This window comes from Numida meleagris, chromosome 18 (assembly GCF_002078875.1).
Source record: "Numida meleagris isolate 19003 breed g44 Domestic line chromosome 18, NumMel1.0, whole genome shotgun sequence".
Taxonomy (NCBI): Eukaryota; Metazoa; Chordata; class Aves; order Galliformes; family Numididae; genus Numida; species Numida meleagris.
In genome coordinates this window covers 7,095,072-7,113,511 of record NC_034426.1, presented here as the reverse complement: position 1 = coordinate 7,113,511, position 18,440 = coordinate 7,095,072, and the positions used below count along the sequence as shown (strand labels likewise).

Genomic DNA, 18,440 nt, shown 5'->3' with positions numbered 1-18,440 from the left:
AAGCAAATCTTGAAGCTCCTCTGCCATGGAGCCACTTGTGTATTTTACAGAACAAGCAAACCTACTATTTGTGGAAGATGTGAGACAGAAGGAAGCCCTATGTCTGCAGTGGGAATTGCAGAGGGAACAGAAGCAATTTCAGAAATACTAAGCCCCTTCCGCAGAAAGGCAGCGGGCATCATTCCTGCAGGCTTTGGCAATTACAGCTGAAACCAACATCCACAGCCTTTGGAATGCTCATTTTTGCTTTACTGCTCTCCAACCACGAGTTCTGCTCGTGAACTGAAAATCAGAAAGCAAACTTTCAAGAAATGCACCTTCTGCAGCTTGAGTGCAGAACCTAGAACAATGCAATGGTAAAGCACATTCAAAAGCAAACAGAACTGGAAGAGCACGCCATTACTCACTTGTCTTGGGACTCGATATACACATAAAGGTGAGGCTCGAAGCACTTGGAAACAATGCCATGGAAAGGATTGTCCGGGACTTTTGGCTTCTTTGGCTATAAGAAAGCAATTACAGCGTTGGTTGTGAACCTGCCCTGGAAGACCTACGAGAAACCGTAATGCAGCAGCACGGAGGATCTCAGCGTTCATAAATACAGCACTGAGATTTGTTGACAAATAAATAACCAAAGGCAGCATAGACAAGGTCAGTGTGTCCCAGTCTCCCCTGCTCTGAAAGAGCCGTGAGCATTCCAGAGAGTTATCTTTTTACTTGTAAAATACCCTTCATCCTTCAAGGGAAGACTTCTCCATGCTCGCAGAAGTCAGTAGGGAATAAAATCTTAATGCAGTTTGTAAATAAGGAAACCTCACTGCGCTCTTCAAGCAGAAGCAAGACTCTGCTAGTCACTGCTGAAATGAAATGCAGCAGTTATCTGGGAGTAACCTTGAAAAATCCCTACGTTTTGGAACATTAAGGAAAATAACTCGAAACTACAGGCTTCATCTGAATGAATTTTATTTAGATAAACGGAATGTAATTACTGCACTTGGAACCATCCAGGCAACGTTACGGGATTGCTTTCACTGTAAAACATGTTTCTGGGGATGCAGAGTTCTATTCTGAAGTCACATTTAGAGTATTAAGCACATACACCGTTTGGGAGCCATCCAGTTGAGCTTCAGTTTAGCACTGTACTCTGTAAAGTGGCCAAGCACATCTCACCAAAGCCACTGGGACTACTCCCATGCTTAAATACACGCGTGCTGAAGCATTAGGCTGGGCAGAGGCTTTAAGCTTTGCCCTACAGCCACATTTTATTTTTGAGATGACACAGTTCTCCTCGTTGCTAGCTGGAGAGCTGACAGTTTTTCACTGCCTGCGAAGAACTCTGGAATGGAATTCTTCCCTCTCTGCACAAAGAGACAGGATCAGCTCCCAGCCAATGAAGATACGATTTTTTCCAGTTGATCTTTTTTTAAGCATTAAAAAAGCAAAACAGGAGAGCCTAAAGGAACATCCTCTCTTAAATAACAGGAATGGTGGCACCAAGTTTGCAGAAATCACAAGGCACAGATTTCTCAGGAATAATTAAGATTCAAAGACACAATGAATATGAACATATGGCTCCAAACTTAAAGCAAGGGAATGGTTTTATGGAGGCCAGACCACCCCTTGGAACCTGGCTTCATTCACCTTTCCAGCAGCAGCAGGACTGCAGAACGGGAGCTTTTACAGCTCTGGGAGAGCACCACTGCCCAGCACTCCCTGCCCCAGCCCTCTGCCAGCACCTGCCTGTTTCTGCCAGATGCACGTGTTCATCAGGGCTGGAAGGAAAACAATAGGTGGTAATTACAGAAACCTTCCAGCCGCCAAGTCTCTGCAATAGCAGTGCCAGCACAAGGTTGCACATTCATTATGTTTATGATTTACCAGGCTGGAAGAGCTGAATCCTAATGCATAACTGCTTTTTTGTGTGTGCAAGCGTGTCTTTGCATCACGCTGCCCCCAGCATGTCTGGTGGAGAGAGAACTAAATCTTTTAACAGTAGCGCTGAAGCTGTACTTTGGTGTGTGCAATCCTGTCCAAAAGCTGCAGATGTTTAAGCTATTTCCTCCTCGAGTTTGATGGAAATAATAAAAGGTTACTGTTGTCACAGTAAGGAGGTCTGCAGCTGGCCCAGTTTCCTTTCATTACTATCCAAAGTAAACAGTTTAAATCTAACTGCTAGGATCACTCAAAGAGGTTCTTTTCAACATGGGTTTTTCCCCTCTCACTCTTGTGATTCCTTTTACACTCACACATGAATTCTCAGGACTGGTGTCTTGGGGCAGCTTTACCATTCAGAACTCCTCATTTTCAACCCTTCCTTTCCCTTCTCCAGCTGGTGTCAGCAGAAGATGAGTCCTCCACCACTAACCCACCAGCACCAACCAGCTGCAAGCAATCTGGAAATGAAGTACTGGGGCATTTGGTGGAAGGCTGAAGGCTGCCCTGCTCATGTGAAAATCCAGAGGGATTACACCCAATTCTGCTGACAAAAGCTACCACCTCACAAATTACTGGGACATGGATGTGAGTAGGTCCTAGAGCCCTCATTGCATATCAGGATACCACCTGGAAACAGCCTGTGAACTCACTGAGCAAACAGAGGTTACCTGTCCCAGGCAACACATAACTGAATTGCTTAGAAAATGCCTGTCTGCTGAGTAAAAAAATAGAGGGCTTACACGCTTCGATATCCATGCCAATCAAAACAAGCTTACTATTCACTCCTTTAATATTTGCAGAGGGCTTTGGAAACTCAGTGCTTTTACAAGTGGTTTAGGTGCTATCTGCAACACAGAGGTAGCGGACGAAAAACACCACAGAAATATAAAACCTAGTAGTAATATTTTTGGAGTGAAAACCTAAAACCGGCATTTCAAAGTTCAACGAGCTGTCTGATGACTCCAGACTTAGTTTCCTTGGCTGACAAGGCAAAATATGAATTGCAACTCCATGTAGCAGGAGGTCTTTCTGGGATCTGACAACCCAGCTATGGTAGTTCCTCATACTTCAACAGAAATCCTGCAGTTACATTTGAGCTGCTGCTGCATGGGGGAGAACAGAATCCTACTCACGTGGCTGGACTGTCCCTGCACTATTAACTGAAATAAAGATTGCTTTGGTTTCAGTGAAATGAGCCGCAGCAAATCACAGCCACACTGGGAGCTAGCATGCTGCCCAGGGAATCAAAGTTGTGCTAAATTAATTGCTGTGAAAACAAACCTTTCCAATCAATGTCATTGGAAAAGCTGAGATACCACCAGAGATTCTGACACACAGACTGACTCGCTGACAAGTGGAAAGCTCCAAAGACTTACTTTGTCTGCATCGCTTTTTTCAATTACAATCTCATCCGTCTCTGTCCCAGTTTCCTCCTCTAGAAACGGGTTGGTGGAAGGAGGAGGTGCTTCTGGCTTTTTCTGTAAAGAACAACAAAAAAAAAAGAAGCTCCTTGGAGAACAGTCTGCTTTGTCCCCTGTACACACACTGCAGCTGTGTGCTGCTTCACCGAGCCCTTCACAGCACTGTTCAGCAGTCTGACTTCTCCAAGCACAGAGGCGACTGCAGATCTCCTCTTCAGCATTTGAGCTGTGAAGCTCTACACTCACACTCACTCTCCCAATCATCCCTGGAAGGGGCATTTTGATGAATGAGAAATTTCCACCCCCTCCAAGCCCACACTCCAGAGCCCAGACAGCCCAAGAAGCAGCAGCAGAGCATTGGGCTCTGGTCCTTAGTAAAGGAGCAGAGCTGTGGAAGTACTCAATTCTGGGCAAGCCGCATAGCCACACTGAAAAAGGGGACCAAGTGCTCCTGCTCAGAGCTGTGGGTGCACCTTTTCATGAGGAAACAGCTTCTGGCATGAGGTAGTGGGAATGAGCAGTCCGTCCACTGGCCCCACTGGATATCCAGAGTGTCAAAGCCTCAAGGCACATCATAAAGAGGGAAGAGGAAATTGTTTTTGGTTTTTTTTTTGGAGCCACATACATCCTCCCCTTCTGTTTTTCTGTTACAAAAGCTTCTGTGCCTACCTTTTCCGTAGGGATAACAACAAACCAGTGAAGTCAATCTAATTAATGCTGCAAATTTGGTATGAAATTTGTCAGAAAAATAAGGCCATATTCTTGGGAGATTTAAATTCAGCCAGGAGGAAAACCTTACAGGACTCCCTTTTTTAATTAGCGGCACCTACTGATCCACAGCAAACAACAACCAGGCCCAGCAGGCTTATCTTGTAGGGGGAATTAGCACTTCCAAGTAGGCTTCCAGACACCAGCTGGACAGAGCAGCAAACCTCAAAGCAGCAGCTTCTGAGTCACACGTGTGCTCCATGCTCCCAGGGCACTCAGCGGGCAGAGCACCTGCCTGAGATTTCAGGCAGAAAAAGCAGAGAGATGACCCCAGAGATATTCACTGAGGAGGTTCTCTTGGCTCTGCCTTTACAATCTGCCAAGTGAGACACTGAAAAATGGAAGTTATCAACGCCCCTGCAAGAAAAACTAACCCAGCAGAACGTGGGATTGAAAGCTGGTACCTTGTGGTAAACGTGTGGTAACACGAAATGAACAAAAGAGGTGACTTCTGGTTAGAATGTGTCATCAACATGCAGAAAACAAATATTATGATGCAGTCACCACAACTATTTTGTGGTTCTCCATACCAGTGTGGCTTCAGTTGCAAACAGCAGTGCCCAGGAGAACCAAAAAAGTACAAAATCTGTGTTGTTTCCTTCTTGTGAGCCCTGTGCCATCCTCTCTACCACACTTGAAGATCACCAATTGCCTTCCCAACTACAACCCACTGAGCACAGTCACACTAAACGTTCTGCCTGCCAGGGGAGGCTGCAGGTGACATCTTTTCAGGTCTCCCATTATCACAGCTATGTGTGAGCTGGGCGCTTTTTTCCCCCCTAGGAAGTTGTGGGCCTGCTCTTTAGAAATCCCCTTACCACTGTGCCGTCAGCCAGAGTGCAGCCTGAGAAGCGCTTAGCCAGAAGTCCTTCAAAGTTGGTTGTCCTCTGGATCGCAAACAAAAGCAATTTCACTTCAATTTCCTTTGCTCTTGTACGCATTATCTTGGCAAGCTCTGTCCTGAAAGACAGTGACAAAACAGGAAAAACAATGCGGTTTTTTATAAGGATCCAAACCTTAAGATGGTAACTCATTCTATTCCCTACTGCTACTTTTCATCACAAAATTCAAGCTAATTCCTAAGATGCTCTCTTCAACTACTTCTCAGGTTTTTCACTCTTCCTTTTAACCATGGGCAATCCTACATATTTGGAGGCTACCTTTCAAGTCCTACGGCTGCGCGACCCGTTTGGCAGAAGATGTTCCAACCCTCTTCTCAAGGAAGGTGACTCTGCGGGGGAACACCACGAGCCTACCTGGTGACGTGGCAGAACTCCACAGCGATGCGCTCGGTCATGCACCACTCCTGGGGGAACATGCGCCCGTACTTCTCCTCGTAGTCCACCAGCTGACGTTTGATCCACGCGTAGCGCCTGTCGATCTTATCCAGCCAGGCGACCTGAGAAGAACATCATCACCTTTCACAGCAGCAGCTGCTAACAATTCAAGAAGCGCTCAAATTTTTCGGCTGGACCGAAAAATCTTCTCTTGTACGAAGGCACTACCGAAAACTCAGCCCAGGAACAATCCATTCGGCCCTACCATCCTCTTTGTTTCGCAGAGAGGTTCGAGTGAACAGCGGGATGAGAACGCAGGAATTCCTGGATTCCCAAAAACCAACTGTTTTTTCCAGCTCTGGGCTTTGTGTTCCTACATACTTCTACAGGAATTCTTGCAACATGCACAGGATGGAATGTTTCTATCATCAGGACAAGAAGTTTAAGAATCAGCTACAAAGACTGATCCATTTCCTGGAGTCCCCCACCCCCCTTTTCCTCCTCTTGGTGTTGCATTACTTTCAACATTTTGGGATATGCAACTATCAGAGTAAGTTTCCAACACTTCAGAGGGCAGAAAGCACATCTAACTTGAATTTATTTATTTGTTACAGTGCTGATCTCTGAACTCAAGTTCTAAGAGGAGAGGAAGTCATTCTGGTGGCCTCCCAACCCATCAGCCTGCCCACGTCGCTGCTCCCAGCTCTCAGGTCAAACCCACACTGCCACAGGAAGCTGCGGAAACATGAACTTTGCATTTTGCTCCGCTCTGCAGGAGCGTATACAAAATCCCACTGTAGCTCACAATGCTTTCCTTACGTCTTGGTTTTCCTGGAAAAGGACCAGATACTCTGAGAGGTGTTGTTTAATAAATTTCTTGATGATTTCCTGCTTGATTCTGGGATCCAGGACATTGGCGACGAGACATGCATCACGCAGGACATTGCTGGGTCCACCAGGTCTCTATCCAAAGAAACAGAAACAAATGATTTAAGGTTAAACAACTGAACGGGCAATCGTAAATTGTACTGCATCCAAGTCATCTTGTTTTTATCCTTTCCCATTATTCTCTTTTCATGCTCTCGGTATTATCACTTCAGGATCTTTCTTCTGTTGGATGAAAATTGAGCTCCCTCCATTTCCCTGGCCATAAAGTTGTTTTGTGGCCCAAATACTGCAGAAGTACAGCAACCTCCTTCCACAAACAAGAACAGTCGTCCCATCTCTTCTGCAAATTCTTTCATTGTCCTAGATATTCTGAAAAATAGCTAAAGGGAAGGGGCTGACACGGGACTACCTCTTTTCTGCAAAAGGAAGGCAAAGTAAATGGGGAAAATATAACCTAGAGATGATCAGCCTGCAACACAAAGCAGCACCTGCTGGTCTGTGATGGCCCATATGATGATGATAGTGGAGAACACAGAAGATTTAGAAGCATTAAAAAAAAAAAAAGAAAAGCTCTTCTGAAGCTGCTTCATGTACACACAGATCTGCTCTTCACCAAGAATCTGTTCCAACTAGATTCCTTGTTTCTGTGCTTCTGTTAGTTTTGTGAAGAAACCAGAACAACTGGTACTTTGGAAGACAGAACTAGCGTTTTCCTTAGAATAAATTCTATTTCACACCTACCCCCATATTGCTCCCAAATGTTTGGATGCATAATTTGGGGGAAGCACATCTGCTGCCTTAGCCTTTACCCTGATCTGTATCTGTGCTGAGTAAACCAGAGACAAATTTGATGGCAGCGTGTCAACAGACAGCTTGTGCTTGGCCTCCCCTAGATACAGCACAGACCTTTTGTGTCTGACAAATAACCAGTAACGTGGTGGGACACACCTGGGTTAGATGCCAAGGGTTAGTGGCCCCACTGCAGTCTACAAGGTGACACACAGTGTTTGGGGTATTCCTTAATTAGCCTGCAGACTTCACTGCAACTGGTGTGTTCCAACAATAGTCTGACTTCGAAAGTCGCCGTGATGATCCAGAAGTAAAATGAGATAAAAGCTGAGGACAACTCTGCTGGCTAGTTTTCAGCAACTTTACCTTTGTACCTTGAGAAGGAAAGGCTTCCTCAAAGTCAGCCAGGATCTGCTGTCCCAATTCATTTTGTGCTGCCTTCACCCTGATGAGGACAGAAGAAACACAACACTGTTCCATTTTGCACACCTTGCTATGAAGTGAACTGAAAAGCTAGCAGCTCCACAAGGTTTACTTAAAGGACAAAAAAAAAGCAGGCTGAAGGAAAAAACCACCCACACTAAGAAGGCATTATGTCAAAACTGTGAAAGTATTTCCTCCCTGAACGACACTTGGATGACAACTCCATCTGTACAGCATCAACACAAGTCCTTGATGCTCTCGTGCTGCTGAAATTTAGTATTTCAATAACAGCCAGTTAATCAGCTGAGAAATCAGCACGGTGCCTTTAAGGCCAGATCTTTATGTTTGTGCATGTTGATCGAGTTTCAGAAAGTATGTTTCTAACACGAACGTCTCAATCTTCATAATGAACCTTTCACAGCTCCAGGTGCACCGACCTATTTTTAAATGCATCCACGTGAATATTGCTGGCTGTGGTTTCATCCCATAAATCCCGACTTAAGAAGCATAAGAGCAAAGGTATGAAGCGGATGAAAAGGTTTGACGAGACCACAATCATGCTCTTTATTTAGCTGAGAGAATAAGGCTTCCAATTTCCAGAAATAAAAGTCAATATGGCTTAATTGATACTTCGAGGGAAATGGAAATGCCTACACATGCTAGAAAGAGCCAAAACAAACAGCCAGGCCCTCGCAGCCCTCTGCAGCCCTTGAATTCTTCCATCACTTTTTATAATGCTGGAAACACTTGAAGGGCTGAACTGATTACTCAAAACAGCAGATTTTTCCATTGAGATTGATATGTTACAAAGGATGGCTACATTTGCTTTAGCAAAGGCATTTGTTCAGACTGCGGGAAGAATGTGCTGTTTGCTTTTATTTTTCCTTTACGAATCCTCAACATCAGTAAGGAATGATCTGTTTGTTTAATCATTTCAGGTTCGTTAGCAGCGGGAACACCACGAGCTGAGCCGACAATGCTGGAGAAAGGCCTGGCTAATTGAATGGTGCCAAACACAGAAAGTTCTAGTCCTTCCAAAGCTATGGTGGAGATATGACTTTACAACTGATTTAGCTGTATGTAGGACCTGTCTTATCTGGGATTTAGCTGTGGAGGTTCTGCCTGAAAAGCTTCCTGCCTGTGATGGCAGACACAAGTCTCACTTAAGCTCTTTGCTTCACGGGAATGTTTGGAAACCCAAATACCCTTCCAGGTAGAAACCCACAGCTAACACCTTCGTAACTGCAAAACAAGAGAGATTCACTAAATGCTGAAACAGAAGGAGAACTCGGCCCAGCAGCCACAACTACAGCCATAATCCTGCTTAGATTGCACAAGTAAACCCCAGCAATTCATGTGAGAGGGCTTTGTTCTGTGATACTTTCTCATCCTCCTCCAAAAAAAAAAAAAAGATGCTAAACATGGATTGAAAAAGTGCATCTTTTCAACAATGAAGAAACAAGAAATCCTGAATAACACATGAATGAATGAGTTTGTGTAAACAACTGGAGCCATTAGCTGTGGAACTCCCCATCAGGCTGCAGCTGCAGTGCGAGCGCTGCACAGAAGAGCATCCAGATTCCTGAAGACTCAACAAACCCAAGAGAGGCACGGTCAGGCAGTTAAAAGCCCTGTCCACAGGCTTTGTTGTTTTAGGCTTTGATTCAGGAAAGTACTTAAGGGTATTCTTAATGGGGATTCTCATAGCCTTAAATTAAGAAACTTGCACGAACGCCTTGCTGAACTGGGATGCTAAGAGAATTTTTTTTTTTTCTTTTTAAACCTGTCCTGCTTCAAACAAATCTCTTGATAGCAAACAAGCAAAATAAGATCCAGCACATTTTTGCATGCTTTGTACAATAAGGACAGGGGAGAGAAATCAAAGCAGCCAGAGCTTTAGGTATGTGTGACCAACCTCCCCCCAAAGCCTTTGGTTATGTGAAGGTTAGAGATTTCTGTTTTTCTGACTTTTGTTCTATTATTAGTGGCTTTTGTTCTGTTTCCCCACCATAAAAAAAAAGTAATAATATATATAAGAAAACACCCACAAGACAAAAAAACCCTCGGCACTTACGTTTCAAATGACACCAATTATTAGAAACCACAATTCCTTCAGCCAAAGCTACCAGAAATCTTAAACCACGCCTGGCAGCTTGCTGGGACACAAAGGGGCTGAGCGAGCCCGTTCTGCGGGGGCAAACTGAGCATCATCTTTATGGGAAATACTTTCCAAGCTTTTCTCCACTCTCTGCCCGGCTTCAGTAACGTGCATGGGCGGGTTGGTGACCGCTAATTGTATGCTCCCTCTACAGAGGGAAAACAGAAGGGGATTGAGAACAAAATATCACTTCTTGCTGTGACAAACAACTTCCATCGCACCAGATCTAAAGTTGTTTTAGGAATATCATCAAGAAAATACATTTAGATGTGAACTGTGTCATTTTGTATATGAATGCTAAATGGGATATATTTTTCTGATACAAGAACCCCAGCTGAGCACTGGGTCAGGTATCCCATGAATACTTACAATGGGATTTTTGATTATTTTCAAGGGGAGAGAACAGGTGGATAGCAACCCTGAAAACACATCATTAGTTTCACAGCATCCATGAGCAGGAACTTCAATTGAATCGAACAACCCCGTGACAAAGCTCCCATCCAACAACACCAAGCAGGCACTTCTCCTTCCCGTGGTCCCCCATTTATACCTGGCTTCACTCCATCCACACCAAGGAAGAGAGGCTCTTTAATAAAGAAAGCAGAGAATCTGCTCATTCAGCAGTGCATATAATAGATTTACTGTATATAACAGACCTTGGTTACTATCTGTGCCAAAACCCACCCATGCACTTTTGCCTTCACAAGAGGCTTCAGTTGCACTATTAAACCAACCCCAGGAGATACCAAAGCCCAGCAATTTCAGTCTGAAAATAGCACCGAGAGAAGCCCGGTAAACTTCCTTTGATGTTTCATGAATCAGGAAAGTGTTTCCAAACCAAGAGAGAGAGAAAAGGGCCCTCCTACCTCTGCGTGGAGCCAAGCTGCAACCAGGTACAGCCTCGTTGCAGACCTCCCTGCAGGAACCTGCCCTGGATGCCAGCACAGAGCAGAGCCCCCAGCACCACCCGTCCAGCCCTGCTCACCCCATCAGCAGCATCTTCTATCGCTACCAGATGGTGCGACTCGTGCTGGGTAAACACTGGAAGGAAAGCCCTGCAGAGGCAGTGCTAAACATAGGAGAAGGGACTTTCTTGAGCTTTTCAGATCCTCGTCTTGAAAGGAGACAGAAACAAAGGAAGTTCTCCGCCATGCCTCTGCCAGTCTCTCTGGTGGGACTCAATACCACTGTGCTTTTTATGCAGCGTGAGTTATTTTCTTTAATTATCAGCAGCTACGAAAGCATTAAATAATTGCCTATTAGAAGGGGAAAGCCAGCCAGAATTCTGCACCAAGGCTTCAATTATCTGTGGCCTTAACAGGGCCAGTGACAGCAGCTTTCTGTCACTACCAATCTGGAAGAAAATAAATCCAGTTATCTTCCTGAGCATGAGGTCAGAACACACAACAACTCCAACAAATGTCAATGCTCTTCTGAATTTCTCTCTCTTTGGTGCTCATCTAAGCAAATGCTTATGGTCAAACACTTTGCTAAAACAAGGCTCCACCTCTCCCTCTCAATTTAGGGTGGATCTTTATTTTGCTCAGCATCATGGATTCCATCTGGGTTTTCTGGAACAGGTATCTATACCATGAAGGAAGTCCAATAGATTTACACAGAATTATTACAGGCTTATCACTCAAATGCTGTTTCCGTCACTACACAATGCAGCTGCCATCTTAGCAAAGGGAGTCACCACTAAATTAATTAGTGCCTGGAAGACTCTTTCAGCTACCTTTGTAATGAGCAAAGTAATCTCACGTATCAAAAGGAGGGTGGTGACAGATGTGCAATTTGCAAACTGAAAAGAAATGCTATCAGATACGATTGCATTATTAAGAAGGTTCATCCCTAGTGTTAATAAGTGGTTTTCACCTCTGAGCTGTGCTCAGCACTACGACAGGTTGTTAAGTAAACGTCAGGTGTGTAGTGCAAGGGAAATGAAGCCTGTTGTAAAGCAGGAAGAGTAGGTTCGGGCTGGGACAGACACGTTGCCTAGAAGAGGGAGGGCCCTGCTCCTGCGAAACCCAACTGCAAAGTCACAAAGTGAAGCCAAGGCCCAGGAGAGCTGGTGGCTTTGTCACACCGAGCTGCCACAAGCCACTGCTGAGAGCAGCGGGCACTTGCTGCTGGACCTGCACCACAACTCACCCTGTCACAGACTGTAAAACTGAGGGTAAGGAAGCAAGAGAAAGCTTCACCTCAGGGCTTGCCACAGCCACGGGTTCAAAGGGCCACGACGTCCTTAGGAAATGTTTCTGCCTAATGTATTGTCTAACTTCCCAGCACAGCGGGGACATGAGCGCTCAGCGCTCGATTGTTTTACCTTTCAGAAAGCTGTCGAATCTGAGGGATCCCCATGTATTTGTTGAAGTGCTCCAACACATTCACGACGCCCTGTAGAAGGTTGGCAACTTCCCCGTATTGTCTCCTCCTGGTCATAGCCCTGCAGAGGAAATTAAAGATTTACAAAGGCGAGTTTGATGAAAATCCTGGGTGGTAATTCAGCAGGTTACCTCACCCATACGGCCTCTATTGACATTCATTTCTTTTAAATAAACAACTCTTCATTAACATTCCAGTACAGCATTAAAATTTCACTTAACTGATGCTAAAATAAACCAATCCAGCACACATCTAACAACGCTTCAGAAAACATAAACGTCAAAACCAACACTTGGCAAAGAAGATGTAAACTACCAAATGCACCCGCTTCCCAGTATGGGTCCGGAGGCAGTAAATGCTATTTCACTGCAATGACCATAGCTACGCTGTTCGTCATCGCACACAAAGTGCGAGTTAAAGCTTCACAGGGAGAATTATTACACTGAAAAGCCATTAGCCTTGACTTTTCTGTTAATAATTTTCACAGGGAACTGAGAGAAGAATCGACTCGATTTTTATTTCAACCTTCAGGATCATTCCAGTGGAGACAGCAGCCCAAGCAGAATTTAATTCTGACCACTTGACAACCCAGTGTTCGTGCAGAATTTGCTACAATCCGAGAACAGGCTGTGCTTGGGTCTTGCAGCTTCACAGATGCAACATGTAAAAGCTGAACTTCCTCAGCCTGTGCATTCCTCAAGCACATTAAAAAAAAGACAACCACGAAGGATTATTAGAAACATCTAACCCCACTTCATACACAGCACAAGCTGCAAGGCTTCTTTGAACTCGTTTTCAGAACTAGAGCAGACCTTTCAGAAAGAGATCCCATTCCAGTTTAAGACTGCTGAGAACCCCCCAGACCCCTGACGAGCACATCCTTGCTGATGACACCTAACTCAACAGACTGCCTTACACTTTCATGAAGCCAGACTCTCATTCCCAGCCTATTAAGTAAACTTCCCTCCAGAGAAATAAGCAGCTGTTACAGGCCTACTCCGAAATGAAGAACTCGGTGTCAAAGTGCCACTAAAATTCACATGCTTACTCCAGTGAGTCCACCCCCCCTGCCAGCATGTGCAGGTGGTTGAGGGTGGTGATGGAGGTGGTCAGATGGCGCTTGGCGTGATCCAGCTGCTTGATGTCCCGTGTGATTTCTTTAACCTAGTGAATGAAAAAAACAGGAATCTGGCTAAATATCAAGCAGCAAAACCATAAGGAGCTAAGAAGGGCTTTATCTTCCCTTAGGAACGCCATTCCACGCATTAGTTCTACAGTCAACACAAGGACAAGAGTACAGGTTCAACACACACTTGACAGCAAATCACCACCAAAGACAAAAACGTTCCCTTCTTAACAAGGACTGCAGCAAAAATCAGTGTCCTCTCCCTTTTAAAGGCTAAGGGGAAACTGGTACTCACCATTTGTTCCGATTTTTCAGCCTTGTCCTTAATATCCTTAATTTTACCAAAGAGTTGCTGAATGGCTTTCTGGGCTTCTTCCAGGGCCTGAAAAAGAAACAAGGTCAGATTGGAAAGAAAGCTTGCAATTAGTTTTCACCTTTAAGAACGTACAGCTGCTCCTTACAGCAGCCTGGGCTGGGTCAGCGAGGGGAGCTGTTTTTTTTTTAAGAAGAAAAGACTGCCAGCACAACAAGAGCCAACGTACAGCAATGGGTAGGGTGTGATTTCAGCCACAGTGGACCAGTGCTTCAGTATCCACTTTGCAATAATGCTCTGTAAATGTGATTGAGATACTCCATGGAAGCACCTCGGTGATACGATCTGGAACACCACTGGGTTTAAGGTTTCTGCAGTGCATGTCCACTCACTAAGTGCGGAAAAATAAGCAGAGCTTACTCCTGATCAATACGCATTTAGAGCGGAGAAACAAAACCTCTATGCTCAATCAATTCTCAATCAAAAATACACAATGTTACATGCAGAACACAGAGTACTGTTAGCAGGATATCATCCTGCTGGAAGACCAACGCCTATTCTGTTGATCCCAGGCACACAAGAAAAGGCAGAGGTTTTGCAGTACGGTTTTGCAGTACCTACAGAGGTCCAGTGTGGAAAAGAGCTGGTCTGGATTTTTGTGCTATTTTCCTGCAAGCTTTTGGTCCCCCTCAAGCAGCCATGGTGCATCTGCCCTCACCCAGCCTGCACGAGCTCTGCGTGGAGTCTGTGAGTGGAGCCACATGCCAAAAAATCACATATTCGCAACCCACATTCTGCAGTAACTCATTCTGTTTTGCCTTCCTGGTCTGGTAATGTTTCCAGCTCCACTTTGTTTCCTGCTGTTAGGAGGGCTTTTGTCCCTCCTCTTCCATCCAGCCCCACGACCAAGGCTACAGTGCTAGCTGCTGGCTCCTCCAGCAAAGAAACGTAACACATCTTCCTTTAAAAAGGCATAAGCAAACTATCTGCCAGGAGGTTTTGTTGGAACGTAGCTGCATTACAGTAAAAAGTCTAAAAGCTGGAAACGCTTGATAATTCTCTTTTCTCTTTCCAGAGAAAAGTCTCCTCTGAAATACCTTCTGAATCATGTGAAAGTTAACACTTGATCTATTAGCGTCACACAGCTATCGCATGGCATGTTCAATAAGTGAAATGAGCACTCCACTGTGCTACAGGGACAGCTCTATTAGAAACGAACACCACCACCTTTTCATTTGGCTCCAGCCTGGCCCACTCTTGGAATAAGGTTTTCTATCCCATTTAAAGGCACGTGGATTAAACACAGACCAAAGAATGCTCCTTTCAACATACTGAACTGCAGTCTCCGTGCTCAGTCCCAGCCCACGGCTGCAGCACATGCCTCTGTGGGGCCACCGAGCATGCAGCCCTGCTTCTCCCAGGGTCTGGGGAGGTCTGCTTAAAGAACTCAGCTCTAATTCTTCACAGGTGCCAGTTGTTATGTATCCCTTTGCTTTCTTCCTGATGACAAATGCCGATTTCTCTGTATGATGCAAGAATCGCTGAATTTTCCAGAAGAGCAGGGATTTAAACCAGCCCACAGAAAGGTTCCCCAAAATGAGACCTTCTTCAGTTGTCTTCCTTCATACCCAGAGCCAAGGCAATCTCACAGAAGTCATTCAATCTCCGGATCACCTCAAAGCAGCTCACAGGAAGAGGTGCACGTGGTGCTCTGAGGCAAGCAGAGCGGCGGGGAGGTGCGGTGCAGTGCGGGGGAGCGGCCGCACGGAGCATGGGCAGGTCCTGCACGCTGTGACAGCAAATTCCCAACCACCTCCTGGGCAGCCTGTGCCAACCCAGCACCGTGCTTCCTGAGAAACGTTTCCCAATACCCAACCTGCACCTCCCCTGGTGCAACGTGAGGCCATCTCCTCTCGTCCTATCGCTGTTACCTAGGAGCAGAGGCCGACCCCCACCTCAGCACAGCCTCCTCTCAGGGAGCTGCAGAGGGCAGTGAGGTCTCCGCTGAGCCTCCTCTTCTCCAGACCGAACCATCCAAGAGTTTCATGACATAGAGTATCACCCACTTCAACAAAGGGGCCTTTTCCAAAGTCACAGGTGATAATTTACCCTTGGAGAACATCCCAGGTCCAAAAGGAGATGTCTACTGTCCACACAGCAACAGCAAACAGAAGATAAACTGCTAAGAGACCGCACTGCAGACCAGCAGAGACTGCTCACAGAGAGCTGGTCCGTACCTGAGGCGCGTGGTCCTTCTGCACTCCAGAGGCAACGAGCACATTGCCCCAAAACGCTGAGCAAATTAAAATGGGGTTTTGTTCTTGTACACTAAAAACCACCAAGAGAAGGCGAACTGGTGTCATCACCTGGTCCTGACACTCGTTGCTTTTACCTCCTAACAGCCTCCGGAACAACACAAAGGAGATGACATGCTGCTGTGGAAACAGTGCGGCCTGAACATGGGGAGAGACTGATCCAGGCTGTGCATGCATCTCTCAGGGGAGGGCACGCGTTTCTACAGCTGTTAAGAAAAACAAAAACCACACGCAGAACCCAACAGCAAACTGAAGAGGCTTGAGTAAAGCAGAACTGCTCATAAACACTCGTTTCATTTCTTGAAACATGCTTCCAAAGATTCGCTTCGCCATCAAGACCTAAATCTGCAACAAATTCAAGTGGCTGCTCTCCTGAATGAGCTGCACATTCCTTATCCGAGCTGGAAGAAACTCATTCATCAATGTGCTTGTGAGTTTTTTTATACAGTTTATATAATAGAGATGAAAATATTTTTCATTGAATCATCCATCAGATTTGCCCAAGGTGACACCGTCCGTAAATCCCCTTTTCTTAATCAGAAGGGCGCTGTCAGGTAGATCTGAGGGGAAGCTGGGAATGAGCTGCAAGTGTTATTTGGTGCACAAAGCCTGCAATTAAACTTGGTAATGGTTCTTTTCTCAGGAACCCGATGAAAAATGTTGGCTGCAACATTTCAACTGCAGCATCTGAGAGTAAAATACTGCACGCGGGGGAAGGAAATAAATTACAGCAATAATGGAAAAAAATCACCCCACCATTCTGCTGAGTGCGAAGGCAGAGAAAAACAAAGAGCAAAACCACCTCGTATTTGATCAATGGTGTTCCTTACCCAGGGAGAAGGAATCGACATCTAAGGAAGGAAAGCAGGTCTAATTCTTTAAGGTACAATAAAGAAGTTTTTTTTTTTTACTTTTATATAAATGATTATTCTCTCGCCTATAAAAATGGGAGATGGGAAAACTGCAGATGTGTTAAAGACAACACTTTATGTTTGGGTAAGAATGCATTTCGCTTCCCATAAAGCCACACTCTGCTCCTGTGAAGACGGTGAATCATGAATGTTAAAAGCATTTTGTTACAGCTTTTGTTTTTGGGCAGAAATTCTAAAATAATACCAAGAGAATAGGAACTGTTCTCAAGGACAGAGCTGGTTTACACGATGAACAGCAGCAACCAGCCTTGCTCTGTGGCTTGACACAGGCTTCGCTGCGCTGCACCAATTTGTCTCCTCACCCTATGTGCAAATCGATGGCACTCCCAGCTGACTTACAGAAGTTATTGCACTTCCTTTCCTAAAGCATCTTGAGGGCTGAGGACTACTAATAAATGAAGAGATACACAGATACGTCATCACCCATGGTTATATGAAACGAGGACGTTGAAATTAAGGTTGCGATGTACTGGAACAACATCACATGACTCTAATCAGCAACCGAGCCTGCAAGCTACAATTAACCCATCAGCATTATTTATGAAACCTGATGCAACCTCTGTGCTCCCCAAGCACTTGGCAGCAGCTGAGGACAGCCCTGGTAGGAGCCTACTGCCCAGGAGGCCACGGCTGCTCATCCCAGGGCACCCAGCAGTGGTACAGTCAGGAAAGAAGGTAGGAACACAGCAAGAGGCTGCGGGGAGAGCGTGCAAGGCAAGGCAATGGACTTTGGGCATGCCACTTTTCTCCTGCTCTGGCTTTCTTCAGCCAGCTCTTGGGGAGAGGAAGGGGATCTTTCCATTTGATGTGATGCACTTTTACCCGGCCCCGTTTCTCAGCCACTCTGCGTTCGTGCAAAGAAGCTCCCCTGCTCCTGGGTTAACAGCAAGGATGAAGCGCAGAACACTGAGAAGCTGCACACAGGAGATGGAAAGCCCAGCTCCATACAGCCCAGGTAAGGTGGGCAGCCCTCGAGCTCCACAGCTCATCCCCTTCTGCAAAGCAGCATGGCCCAGGTGTCACGCCGTGTAGGTGCGGCACTTAAGGACACGGTTCATGGGTGTGATGCAAAGAAGGGTTGATGGTTGGACTTGCTGATCTTGGAGGTCTCTTCCAAACTTCACGATTCCATGATCCCCCACTCTACCCAAGGCACAGCTTCACCACCTGCCACGGCGCTGTCCCATCCCTCCAGCCACGCACTGTGTGTCCCTGTGCTCATTTCGGAGCAAACTCCTGCTCCATCCCAGCAGGAATGCAGTGCAAGTTAACAAAGTGCCAGCAGTCATGCAAACAGAGCAATTAAAGGAGCGTGCTATTACCAAACGTCATTCATTTGGGGGGAAAGACCACATTTGCAGAGGTAGTTTGCTTGCTTAGGGAAACCTCTGAGCTTCAGGACTGAATCAACATTGTTCTGTCCCAGTAATGGTTAAAATACCCTAATAGCTTCCATATGCTCACTGGTGGTGTTCTAGAAACATGCTTGTTTTATTTGATTCTGGCCAATACATACTTCAATTGGATGTCATTACTCACATCAGAAAGCTGCCCTCTGCTAAGTTTTCTATAGACGCTTGACACATCTGCCAAATTCACAGCATCCAAATGTATTTTTAATGTTACAAATCGGGCTGTGGTCAGGATGCTGAGAATTTAATGCTCCTGGATTGGTCCCCGCTCCTGAACACAGCGTATTAATGCTCCTTT

At 45.6% G+C, this 18,440-nt stretch overlaps 1 protein-coding gene across 1 annotated transcript in view; it reads right to left on the bottom strand.

Moving 5' to 3' along the window:
* VPS53 (VPS53, GARP complex subunit) overlaps positions 1 to 18,440 on the bottom strand; it is a 50,063-nt gene that overhangs the window by 21,660 nt on the left and 9,963 nt on the right. Inside the window, exons 5-13 of the mRNA XM_021416146.1 lie at positions 13,466 to 13,552; positions 13,093 to 13,208; positions 11,986 to 12,105; positions 7,445 to 7,523; positions 6,221 to 6,364; positions 5,381 to 5,523; positions 4,943 to 5,084; positions 3,312 to 3,413; positions 408 to 502 (exon numbers count right to left, since the gene is read on the bottom strand). Coding sequence (XP_021271821.1) covers positions 408 to 502; positions 3,312 to 3,413; positions 4,943 to 5,084; positions 5,381 to 5,523; positions 6,221 to 6,364; positions 7,445 to 7,523; positions 11,986 to 12,105; positions 13,093 to 13,208; positions 13,466 to 13,552 — 1,028 coding nt within the window. The remainder of the gene's footprint in view (positions 1 to 407; positions 503 to 3,311; positions 3,414 to 4,942; positions 5,085 to 5,380; positions 5,524 to 6,220; positions 6,365 to 7,444; positions 7,524 to 11,985; positions 12,106 to 13,092; positions 13,209 to 13,465; positions 13,553 to 18,440) is intronic.